Source organism: Eutrigla gurnardus (genome assembly GCF_963514095.1).
Source record: "Eutrigla gurnardus genome assembly, chromosome: 18".
NCBI classification, from domain to species: domain Eukaryota; kingdom Metazoa; phylum Chordata; class Actinopteri; order Perciformes; family Triglidae; genus Eutrigla; species Eutrigla gurnardus.
Window position 1 is genome coordinate 12561136 of NC_139929.1, and position 12434 is coordinate 12573569.

Consider the following 12434-nt stretch of genomic DNA (forward strand, 5'->3'; position numbering starts at 1 on the left):
GAATCCTGGTTTGGATGCAGCTGGACTGTGAAGAGAGCCGGCCGTTTGTGATTTTTCAAAGACCCACAGTGCTCCCTGCTGGAGGAGAACAAAACGGCAAAAACACTCTGAAGCTGCACACAGAGAGCTCCAGCTTATAGACGAGCGCATAGCATGTGTATGTATTTGTCTGCGTGATTTAACCTCTCGTGAGTTGCGTGAGTTCAGACCTCCAACTAGATGGGAGTCTCCCTCATCAACCTCCCGGCCCACGGCAAGAGCTCTGGCATAACCGTTTCCTCCAAGATTTTGTCTGAATCATGGATGGGAGACACCAAGCCAGAGTGAGAGAGAGAGAGAGAGAGAGAGAGAGAGAGAGAGAGAGAGAGAGAGAGAGAGAGAGAGAGAGAGAGAGAGAGAGAGAGAGAGACCTGCATGGCCAGTGGGCAACTTCAATAAAAGACAATCTGACTTTTCAGAAGCTATAATAATCATGATCCTCCCACCGAGGTTGTTTGTCTGAGGGGGACACGGGATGGCTACGGGTAAGGAGGAGGAAATTCAGAGCGGTAATTAATAGTCCTAAGTGACTGCTGCTGGATGGGAGGCAGGGACGGGGTTTGTTGTTACTGTGAGCTGGTACTGTGTCCCCCAGCATGTCCCACAGCCGTGTGGGCTGGCATGTTAGCAGAGGAGGAGGAAATGGAGAAACTGCCTTTATTACTTGTTCGTTTGTCTCGGGGGGCCTCTCCTGATCAGCCAGAGACTCAGCCACTCTCCTTCCACACACACACACACACACACACACACACACACACACACACACGGGCATGCCCTCCAATGCTAATCTCATGTCACAAATGTTAAGGGAAAGACATGAAATGCCACAAAAATGTCATCACTGCACTCCTGTCACTGGCTCATCCAACCCTCCATCCCCCTTGTAAACATGTTTGAACATACACTCATTTACATGTGTGTGTGCGTGTGTGTGTGTGTGTGTGTGTGTGTGTGTGTGTGTGTGTGTGTGTGTGTGTGTGTGTGTGTGTGTGTGTGTGTGTGTGTGTGTGTGTGTGTGTGTGTGTGTGTGTGTGATGGAGTGGGGGACCAGCTTGTTGTTTTTAGCCTTTGGGTGCCTGTTTCTGCATGGAGCAGCAGGGTGGTTCCTATAATCCCATCACTGTTGTCGTCATGACGGCCCAAAGGCCGCGCCTGGAGGAGCGACATTTCTGGCATCCTCTGACTCTCTCCTCCGTTACAAAGAGCCAGCAGCTCCGAAAAGACACGGCGTGGACTACCAGTAATATACTGCACTGGCTTAAAGTAACTGTATCGTAGGTAAGTGAATGAGAAACGTGTCATGGAGATGAGGTTTAGGTTTTGTTCTCAGATTACAGTCCCTAACAGGATCCTTAAAACTAGGGGTGAAACAAGTCAAGAAATGTATTAGTGACTATTTTGTTCATCTAATCCAATCTAATGTGAAGATTTGCAGCTTTTCAGCTTTTAGTGTGACAAAACATTTAACGATCCCATCGGGGCTTTTGGGGAACTTTGACACACTTTTTTATTTTTTATTTTATATAGACCAAACAATATATTGATCAATATTTTGCCAGAAATATTTTTTATGACTTAAAGCCCACTCACTCTACAATACAAACTATCATCCATTTATCCAAATCTATTTCCATGGTAGTTTCTTCAAGAAGTCAACCATGCATCAAGCTCTTTGGACGAGATCACATCAAAAATAAAACCTGACAGGAGCGGAAGGTAGAGGCGGCACGCCGACCCCCATACATCTGTCTGTCTTCATCTCACAACTCACAGCCTTCTCCCAAACTGTCACCCCGCCGCCTGGCGCCCGTCCCCATGTTCTCTCCGCGCTGGGGATCCGACCTAGCACCAATATGCAATTTCACCAATCTGTGCTGACAGCGTTCATGACGACTACTCACAACCGATCCCTCCTCTCTCCTCCTGCGAACATCTTGAGTGGTTAAAATACAGTATTCAGTCGGAGCTTTCGCAGGTCATGAAAGGTAACAGAGGAGACAGGCGGGGCTGTGGCTCTGCATCCCCGTTAGACAAATCAGTGTAACAGCACAGTGTAAGCTACGGACTAAGCAGAGGGGGATATATCTACCAGGACTGAGGCTGTGTTTATGGCTATGCCTGCCTCGGGAAGCCCCACGGCACTATTAGTGACCCCCACTGTAGATTTCCTTACTAATGTGACCCCAGATTGTGTATCACAATCGGCATGAGAAAACTCCCACAGGCTACAGTTAGTCCTGGGCACTGGGGATCGTTGTCCTCAGCCCGCCTGAGTACAGACAGGATGTGGCAGCTTGGAGGCATTTAGTTAAAGGAGACGCACTTTAACGCTGCAGGCAGTCATTTATGGAAGCCCCACTAGGGTAAAAGTGTATGACGTGCTAGAGCCTATAAACAAACAGCAAAAAAATGGAAGGTTAGATGAAAAAGAGAATTAGCCGTACCTTGTTCCGTGGCATCTAATCATTTGTGATAGTCTGTGTACTCATTCTTATAATTAATTTGTTTTCTGGGACAGCTTTTTCCCGAACAAATTGGGTTTAAAAATATCATCTGTTCTTTTATATTAAGTACACACGGTGAAAGGGAAACATGTGGATTCATGGGTATGTGCAAGGCCATAAACATCAAAGGAAGTAGTTCACATGAACACAAATGTTGTCCATATGAGAGCGAGGTCCTAGAAACTCCACGTTACAGTGTTGGGCAGGAGGTTATGGCCCAGGTATTAATATAATGTTATCATATAGTGGGCTGGATATTCAAATTTGATGTTGAAGTTAATGTTATGTATGATAAGAAGTATGACAGCACTGGAAATGTAATAAGGAACAGGTCTATTATACATAACTCAGCACTAATAATTGATATATTTTAGACATAAATCCTGGTCACATGAAGATGACAATCAGGTAATAGATAGAGGGACTCTTCGTATTTCTGCTCCGTCTTGTAGTTTCAAGATCAACGGTGTAGTCTTGTGGCTAATTTAAGTTGAATTACATGAGGTAGAATATGGACACTGTATTATTAGGTAAGGTTAATTTGTTGTCATTGTACGACTGGGTGGCGCAACGAAATGTGATGTAGTATTCCCAAATTCTACATAAGAAAATACACACAAAAAAAACAAAACTATATTATTTGGAGGAGGGTGGATAATTAATTTAGGAGTCGCCTGAGGAAAGAAAAGCTCTGAAGTCTGGTGGTACGGCAGCTGATACTCCTGTATCTCTTGCTAGACAGCAGCAGGGTGAAGAGGCTGTGGCTGGATGGGTTTTATCTTTTGATATTCTTTGGACTCTCTGTCTGCAGGCACCTCTTGTCACCAATATCACGCTCAGTAGATGGGAACCAATGATGACCAATCCCTCCTGTCCTATGATGAGCACAGCCAATATATATACGGAACACCTTTTTACATGTCATAGTAGGTGTAAGCCATGGAAGAGTGTCCAGCTTCTGTCTCCTGTACTCTGCATCCCTTTCATATTTTATTGCAGTCTGAATAACGTCAATAAAAATCCAGAGGGAAATTGATTTGAATCGCCGCAGTGGCTGACATCACCTCGAGCCTTGTCATCCAGGTGAGCTGTTACAAAGTGGGACCGCTGGGGATGCAATGAAAGCTTGTAGTGTGACACCCCAGCCCAGCTGTCACTCTCTATGGTGTCACAGATAACACACACGAGAACATACGCACACACACACACACACACACTTGGACACTATTTACTTAATAAGCCCAGTTTTGACTGACAGGTGACATTTCATTATGGATAAATCGTAGAGGCACAGTGCAAATCCAAAGAGACAAGACACACACAATGTCACAGCCAGGACACACTGCAGACAGACAGACAGACAGACAGACAGACAGACAGACAGACAGACAGACAGACAGACAGGATAGGGAAACTTTGCTGCAGGACTTCAGATGGAAACTCCAGACCTTCGCTGTCATTTTGATTCCACTTAACCACAAATCCTGATGGAGAAGTTCTGCAAAAAAAAAAAGGCATGTTACTATGAACGGGCAGTCAGTTCAGCCCTAACTGGGAATGCTGGGGACATCATTTATCTGGCATCCATTAGAACCTTTGAAATTAAACATTTTGTGAGTTTTTTTCCAGCCAGAGATTAGATTAGACCTAAAGTAAAACATTTTCTGAGATGTATTTCCTTAACATTCTAACATTTCCGACTTAAATGTCAGCCTTCACCTAAGATCGACACCTCTCTGCACTGACATAAAGGTTTGAAGTCACTATTTTTAAGACATTATATTTCAGATGTATTCATTTGAAGTTTCACATTCACTAGTCCACTTTTGACCATGGGTCATTCACTGATGCAATTGTCATGACGGAGTCGTATGCTGTGGTTTTATTGGTTAGCCCTTCGGTCAGTCAAACTATAGTGGGCGGGAGGTCACATTTTTTGCCCAATCAGATCACACGCACTCCGCTCTGCCCTCCGACAGTCAGAAACATGGCGTTACGGGAGCTATCATCGCTGGAGAAATATTTAGGATTGAAAAAGCCGAACAAGTACAGTACACAAGGGGACAAAAAGGTGACATGGCCGTACATCTCTGTGGCGTCCACTGTCGACTTTAAACCGCTATTCCATGTCATAGGAAACGTGTGCTCTGTTATGATTCCTACACAATAGCTAGCTAGATAATGCTAACAAGCTAGTCATGTGTGTTTCAAATATCGACATGTGCGTGGCATTTCTACCGAGTGTTATCGGTCGCTAGTCAGTGATGTTTTGCATCGGTTAGGCTGATATTCAGAGCATATTCAAGTATTTGATGCCAGCGGTCTTATTTCCACACATCAGCATAATGAAAATAGCTCCTTGCTGTGCGCATGCGCGTCCATTGGCTACAGTGAGGGGAGGAGTGGTCTGGCATGACTACTATAAATGCGTTGTATGGACTAGCACTGTAAAATGAATTGAACCTTCAGTATTGCTGACTGAAATAGGGAGGAGAGACGTGAGGGAGAGGCACATATGTCTCTCTAAGTCTGCTTTACTGGAGTTTAACAGCCTGATGTCGAGGGAAAATGTCGAAAACAAGTATTCTTGTATCCCCATATTGAGATTATTAACCTACATTCTCAACCTCATTTAATAAATCTATTTTTTTAAGTGCTTTGTGATAATCACTGTACATATTAGGCACTCCCTTCAAACTACAAGCTTTCATGAATGTGTAAAGTCATCGAGGGTGCATTTTGCTGTGGGACAGTTGAACGTTCTCTCCATCTCACTGAACTCTCTCTCTGTCACACGTTTCCATGCAGACCCCCGTGCTACAGAACAGCAATGGTCCTCCACTAGTAGGGCTGGTTACTATCGCCTGTCATCTGGTGAAAGAGGCCAAGCGTCCAGAGTTGCTGGGAGATTCTGCAGAGAGCAGGGCTGTGGTGCAGCAGTGGCTGGAGTACAGAGTGACCAAGCTGGACGGCTGCACAAAGGAAGACATCAAGACCATTCTGAAGGTAGAGAAGCAGATAGTCACGGAAGTCTTTCAAACATTGTCGTCGACGTCTTCTTCCAAATTGCAGTGCATTCTACATTGAGTCTATAGACTCAAATGCATCTGTACTTACGATTGACCCGGAATTTATTATTGGTTGATTCCATGCTTCTTGAGATCAAGCTTTTACTTACAACTTGTTATATATATATATATATATATATATATATATATATTAGGGTTGTCACGATACTAAAATTTTCAACTCGATACCGATACTCAGGAAAATATTCGATACTCGATACCATTTTCGATACCACAAGGATGAAAAAAAGACCCCAAAATTTAAAAGAAATATTTTTATTAACAAAAAAAATGCAAAAATAATAAGTTTCAGATCTGAGGTAGTGCAAAAAATAAATAAATAAAATAAACAATAACAATTGGAACAATATTTTGAGGTTGTAAATATTAGGCAAGCCTGATAAAAACTAAATTAACTTTAGTGGGGTGGTATCTATACTTTGGAAAAAGAGTATCGTATCCGGATACAACATTTTAGTATTGATACTTTTTTGAGTTTCGATACTTTTGACAACCCTAATATATATATATATATATATATATATATATATATATATATATATATAGTTTTTTTTTTTTAAAAACAATCCCCGCCTTTGAGAGGCGCCACAACATCACGATTTCTCACACATCCCCCCCTCTTTGTCCACCAGCTAGGCCACTGTGCGTGTTTGTCTTGTTAAAGCACAAGCGACAGGAGTACAGAGTGATGTATGGCCCTTCAGTGACATGGCCCCACTCAACAGAGAAAAATGCTTTAATGTGCCTGACGCCAGTCAGCGTGAAATGGATCAGCAGCCACTGGTCAGCTGGACGCTTGGCGCCTCTTGGCACTGTCATGTCAGCATGAAGTGTCTGTGTTTGTGTGTGTGTGTGTGTGTGTGTGCGCGCTCTCACTTCTCAATGTTACACACTGTTGTGGTGTGGCTGAGGAATCATGCTGTGCGACAGCATGTTATCTGGACAGGCCTTTTAAATATTTTAATGGTGCCACTTACAGAAGGAAGTGGCCCTAAGCAGCACAGTTCTGGTGCCTGCCCGGTGGCCCCCTGTCCTGTCCTGCTGCTTTAGCTCTGTCCTTAACACTCCTCTTTCAAGCACACTAGTCATCTTCCATTAAATTATCCATAAATAAAAAAAAAAAGCTGTCAACTGCAGGACTTCTTAAACTTCCTCACCCCAGGATGCTAATAAGAAACTCATAGTTTTTAATCCTCAGACTTGTTTCTGAATTGGACATCTTGTCACTCATGTAACGTGATAATAACCACTGACGGCTAATGTGGTCCTGAACCCAAGGAAACTGAAACTGAAATTCTGTCACTCCACTTAAACCAGTGAGACTGTTCTCGCATACAGCCATTTAGACTAAGGTCAGCTCCCACTTTGTCTTAACCCAATGGTGACCAACATCTTGACCTCCATGTGCTGCGTTATAGGCTGCTGAATTTCTGATTGCTGCTGAATAGGTTTGTTGTTCTGTTTTTGGCAGAAATGCATGTTCCATTTATGTGAAAGATGCAAAAAAAACAAAAAAAAACATAATTAATTGCATCCAAAATTCTCCTCAAATATTTAATGGTATTCAGCATTTACTATTTTGAAAGTTCTGGTCCACAAGAGTAATGCTTGCCTTAAGGCCCAGGGCCAATAGAAAGTTGTGTTGGGATAGTAAACTCACTGCGAGGTCACTGTATCTGGACCAAGTCTGAGGAAAGGCTCCAACAATGGTCTCTGGACGATCATGAAAGAAGTCAAGTGGAGCTATGGAAAAGTACATAAGTAATAAATGGGCCTGAAGACATGCAACGAATTGCAACAATGATGTAAATATATATTGTGCGGTACTCTTAGTTATTCATAAGTTCCATTTCTGTCGAATATAAAAATTAACAGATGCGCTTTACTACCCTGTACATGACCTACAAAAAGGGAAAAACAATTCGAAAGACATTTTTTTTTTCATAATGTTTCGAATTTCTGAAAGTTTTTGCCCTGAACTCGGGTGTCATACAATAGTCTAAATTCTGTTCCAAACTTTGTCAGCATGTGTTTTATCCAAATGTACTGATGAGAGTTTACGTGGGGGTGCAGGTAGAGAAGAACCCAGGTTTGGAGCTCCATGTGCTGGGTGGGGTAGGTGGGGTGTGAAGGGTGGGGGTGGTGGGGGAGCAGGCAGGGAGCTGCCTCTCCTCTGATGCTCGACTGGGCTTCAGCTCCATGGCTGTAGGCTAAGAAAAGCAAGGATCCGATTGTGGAAAGGGAGGAAGTCTGCAGTCTTCATGCCTTGTTTGGCATCACCCACTCTTGCCGCACAATAACTCCATTTGCCCCCAAGATGCTCTGTGTGCATGGAGTGTTCCCTTCGCACAATGTACAAGTGCTAAAGATGGTCCCTTCCCCAGGGACCAGCACTTCCGTGCACGACTTTGCACACACAGACATGGACTCAGAAATGCACATCATGATGCCCAAGTTTAGGACGGCTTCATTAGATTTGCAAGCGAGAGTTGTAGTCATTTGGTAGCGCAGTAAACAAATAGCCTGATTTGTACAGCATCTGTGCTAAGTCGCCAGTCATGGGGAGAGATGCTATACCCCCTCAGGTTACATATTATTCCTACCCACATAGCACAGCACACAGGCACACACGCAAGCTAGGATCCAGGCTTGTGTACTTCACGCACCCACAGATATATAGGTTAACGAACCTGCTGCCATACATACCCCCTTTAGATCTATAGCGCCCATTTAGAGAGTGCAATTTTGTAAAGAATAAAAAGATTACATGAAAGCCTTACTTTACAGAGCTGCATATTCACTTAATATTCTCTTTTGTTTCACTTTGTTTTTCCACAAAGCATGGCAGTCGGTCTGTACAGTAAAGCCAGTAAATCCAGAACGAGACCGACAACAGCTCTTCTCTTCATTAGCGATGAATTTAATTAGAATTTTCTCCCCTAGTAATCTATAATGTATTCATATGTCATGTGAAGATAAGTGTGTTTACATAGAAATACGTATAGTAATGCAAACATTGACTAATTTGCATTATTGTATGTTGTGAAAATTATTTTTGCAGGACCTCAACCTCTACCTGCAGGACAAGGTCTACATGGCTGGCAACCAGTTCACCTTAGCTGACACTTCCATGTACTGTGGAATCCATCCACTCATCGTAAGTCAACTTTTCTCTTACTCCTGCACCTTTAAGTGTCACACCACTCTGATTTTCCTGGTTTTCCTTTATCATCATTAGACTGCAATGTTTTGCTAATAAATTACGAAGTTTCAAGTGATGAAAGTTGGTGTTAAGAAAGTTGGATTTGGTTGAGGTTAGCTGAGGTGTAATGTTTCCCATGGTTGTGTGGGATTACACAATCGGGTTCATGTGATTGATTATTGTGCCATTCTTTGGCACCACATTTTCCGAGGACTCCCTCCCTCCCTCCTTTTTCCCTCCGTATCAGTGCTAACTTCAATCAAACCACAAGTTTAATAAGCAATTTGTCACAGTGCATAACACACAATTAGACCAGTCATATGGCCATGGGGCATCTAGAGCAAGTTGGCAATGAACACACAGGTTATAAACGCATTCTCACTTCTCTTCAGAGGAATAAAGTGATGTGGCACAAAGTGATGTCTCTAGCCTCAGACCAGGGACAAGTAAGTTTGTTGTGCCTTCCAGTATGAAAAGAAAGGGAGTTCAGAAATGGGGAAGACGGAATGAGACGGAGGGAGGGAGGGATCACATGTTGAGAGATGTCAGTGGTTGTGGCGGAGATGGAAGGTTGACCCCCGCCACCAGGCAGAAGAGCGTCACTTTGGTTTGCAATCAGTGTGGTTTTTAACCTCAGGGACAAGGGGTCAGCTAGCCCAAGCCTTAACCACAGTCTGTCCTGATGTTCAATTCATGGAAAACAACATGACACAAACATTCAACCTGACTGATGCTGGAATGGTTTTAGGCCGGATCGTTGTCTGTGTGGCAAATTTAATGAGATAATGAAAAGGCACACGTCTAATAAGATTGTTTTCGGAGGACGTCCTGATGTGTTCTGGTGTGTTTTTATTTGATTTGTAGTTTGTCACCTGCATTGTTGCCTTATGGGGAAATATTTCTGTTTGACACAAACTTGTCAAACTGTGGAAGTTCCTCGATGGCTTTAATAAGCTTTTACCTAAAGTCAATTTATACATTTCAATAATATATTTGGCTCCAATCTGTATGGTTTCTGTGTGGATATGAGTTGTATCCAATACTGTATATATTATTCTATAATCCAATGAAACTCTCCTCTCTCACCCAGGTGGACTTGGCCGTCCAGGAGAAGGAGCAGTATGTGAATGTGACGCGATGGTTCGACCACATTCAACACTACCCCGGCATCCGGCACCCCCTTCCTCCCGTAGCTGTGCTCAGGAACAGAATTTACACCAGCAAACACCACTGAGACCTGACAACCCCACCCAACCCGACTCGTCACAAGCTGCTCTGTCTTTTGAACTGAACCTGGGCAAACGATCTCCCAAAATCCAAGAGTCTATCATTATCACAATTTGAGAACATTTTTATTCCTGTGGTTCATATCATGATTCCTGCCTTTATGTCTTGTCCGGGTCACATGCCTGAACTCTGCCTGTCTGCTATTTTTGCCTTTTTTTTTTTTCTTTTTTTTTTTATATGTTTAAGCAGGTAAGTCAGTAAAGAACACAAACATAATTTTAGTGAGGTACATATTAAGGGATTGCTAACTAATAAAATTAAGTTTGCAACGCATGTCACATGTCATCTTAAACTCAGTCATTTCGATCTATTTATAAGAAGTCTGGTGTCTTAACCCTCATTCAGTAACTATGAAGCAAAGATGTTACATTGGTTTTTTTTGCTGGTAATGTATTGTGGGCCGTTAAAAATTATGTTTGGTGGGTGTTTTCAAAGGGAAGACTGTACTGGTTGCGGTGACGTGCTGCTAGCTTGTTGCTATATTTAAATGGTGGTTAAATGGTGATTTTTTTTTTTTTTTTTTTTTTGGAATCTGAGCTATGAACATTTGATCTTTTAAGTATTAAAATAAGAAAGATTTTATGAAACTGGTGGTATATTTTGACCTTGGGGCAAGCAGTTTCCTTCAGGCCATATCAATGCATTTTCTGCAACAGTTTGTCCAAATAAATGTGGTCGCTGGTTCAACGTAATGATGAATATAGTTGTTTCTCAGCTCGAGTCCCTATCATCACTATGGGTTTGTTTTTTTTTCCCACATGATTTTCCACATGCAACTCTGAGCCATTTCACCGGACAGTTTATCGTGTGTGTGTGTTCCTGATTGCATCCACTTCCTCACCACCAGTCGTGTGGGCAGTGAGCAGTTGAGCGTCAGCCCCAGAGTCAGAGATCAGAGTGAGGCTCCAATCAGTCCCACTACAACCACTGTTGATGCTGCAGGCCACAGAGAGGGCAGCGGGCTCACCAGCTGCCACACAGATCCAGCCAGCCAAGGCCAGAACCCGGGCCCCTCGGCGACAGTCAGCCACTGTGTGTCATTTCAACCCTCGCACTCCCACAGGGCTGCTTGAGAGAGAAGGACGAAGGGAGGGAGGGAGGGAGGCCACACAGAGAGGGAAAAAGAGCACCCAGAGGCCGAGGGATCTTTTTGTGACATGTGAACAATGATCTGTGCCTCCGAAAGCCTTTCTGCTGCTGGCTGGATGTTTGATATTAGCACCATTAACATGTCGTGGCAGCAGAACCTGTAAATTAACGTTATGAAGGTAGTGATGAGTTGGCAAAGAACTGTAGGGAAATAATATTATTGAGCAAAAGTTCCAATGTTTTGCTGGTGTATCAAACCATTAAAATAAACTTGTGTGCTCAAATATTTGAGCACAAAAATGGACCGTTCTAGTCCATGGATACATCTTATAATACTGGATGTTTTAAGTTTGCATCAATGTTTTTGCTCTTCAGTTAAAATATTTGTTGCTTATCGCTTCTGTTTCTTAGTATCTGATGTAACCATCATGGTCCTTCTTTGCCAATAAATCAAAGAAATACGCAGCTCATGACTCCTGACTTCTCTACAGATTTTTCAGTGTGCATTTTTCATGTTTTCCAAGAATTTGTTTTGCGTAAACCCGTCAGAAAACAAGACTTCAATGGAGTTCTGTGCTCTGTGTTTGTGGCAAGCGTTGTGAAGATGTGAAGGATAAAAACAGCTCGCAGTCATTTGAGCAAGCCTTGTGACTAGATGGGGCACTTAATGGTGTGGCCTTTCATTAAAGAAGCCGTTGTCCTCTCGGTTATTTTAGCGTTTGGTTGCAATGTTGTTTCCAATGTGCAGCGTCAGACGCTTGTACTTGTTTGTGAGGTGTATTTAATCAAGCTTGGCCCACAAGTTGCGGCTGGACTCGCTTGTATTTGTGATGATGCCATGGTTACTGTCCATGCAAGGTTAAAAATGCTTTTATTGTAATGGATTTCACCCCATCCTTTTTCTTTTTTTATAAAATACTAATCTATAAAGGAAGAATACATCCTTTATTTGGGCCCATGGGAAAAACATTTAATCGTTATCAAGTACAACTGAACATAAAACACAGGTGCAAATTACTTTCAATCACTTAATTATGATTATGATTAAAATGTTGTTGGCAGTTCTATATATATATATATGGTGGCAAATAGATCTGCATTGAATCCACCGATAAAAATGTTGAATATTAGAGTTTTTTTTCATTTTGTTTTATTTACATTTTGTCTATTAATTGAATCAGCTTCAGGTTGATAAGTTGTTCTTTTGACTTTATTTTCCAGCCA

At 42.6% G+C, this 12434-nt stretch overlaps 1 protein-coding gene across 1 annotated transcript; it reads left to right on the forward strand.

Annotated features, from left to right (window-relative positions):
• The first annotated feature begins 4491 nt into the window (after positions 1-4491).
• eef1e1 (eukaryotic translation elongation factor 1 epsilon 1) lies at positions 4492-11675 on the forward strand. The gene is made up of 4 exons (XM_084034109.1): positions 4492-4614; positions 5352-5549; positions 8694-8789; positions 9925-11675. Exons 1-4 carry the CDS (start codon positions 4531-4533, stop codon positions 10066-10068), a joined length of 522 nt encoding a protein of 173 aa, XP_083890235.1. The 5' UTR covers positions 4492-4530; the 3' UTR covers positions 10069-11675.
• The last annotated feature ends 759 nt before the right edge of the window (positions 11676-12434 follow it).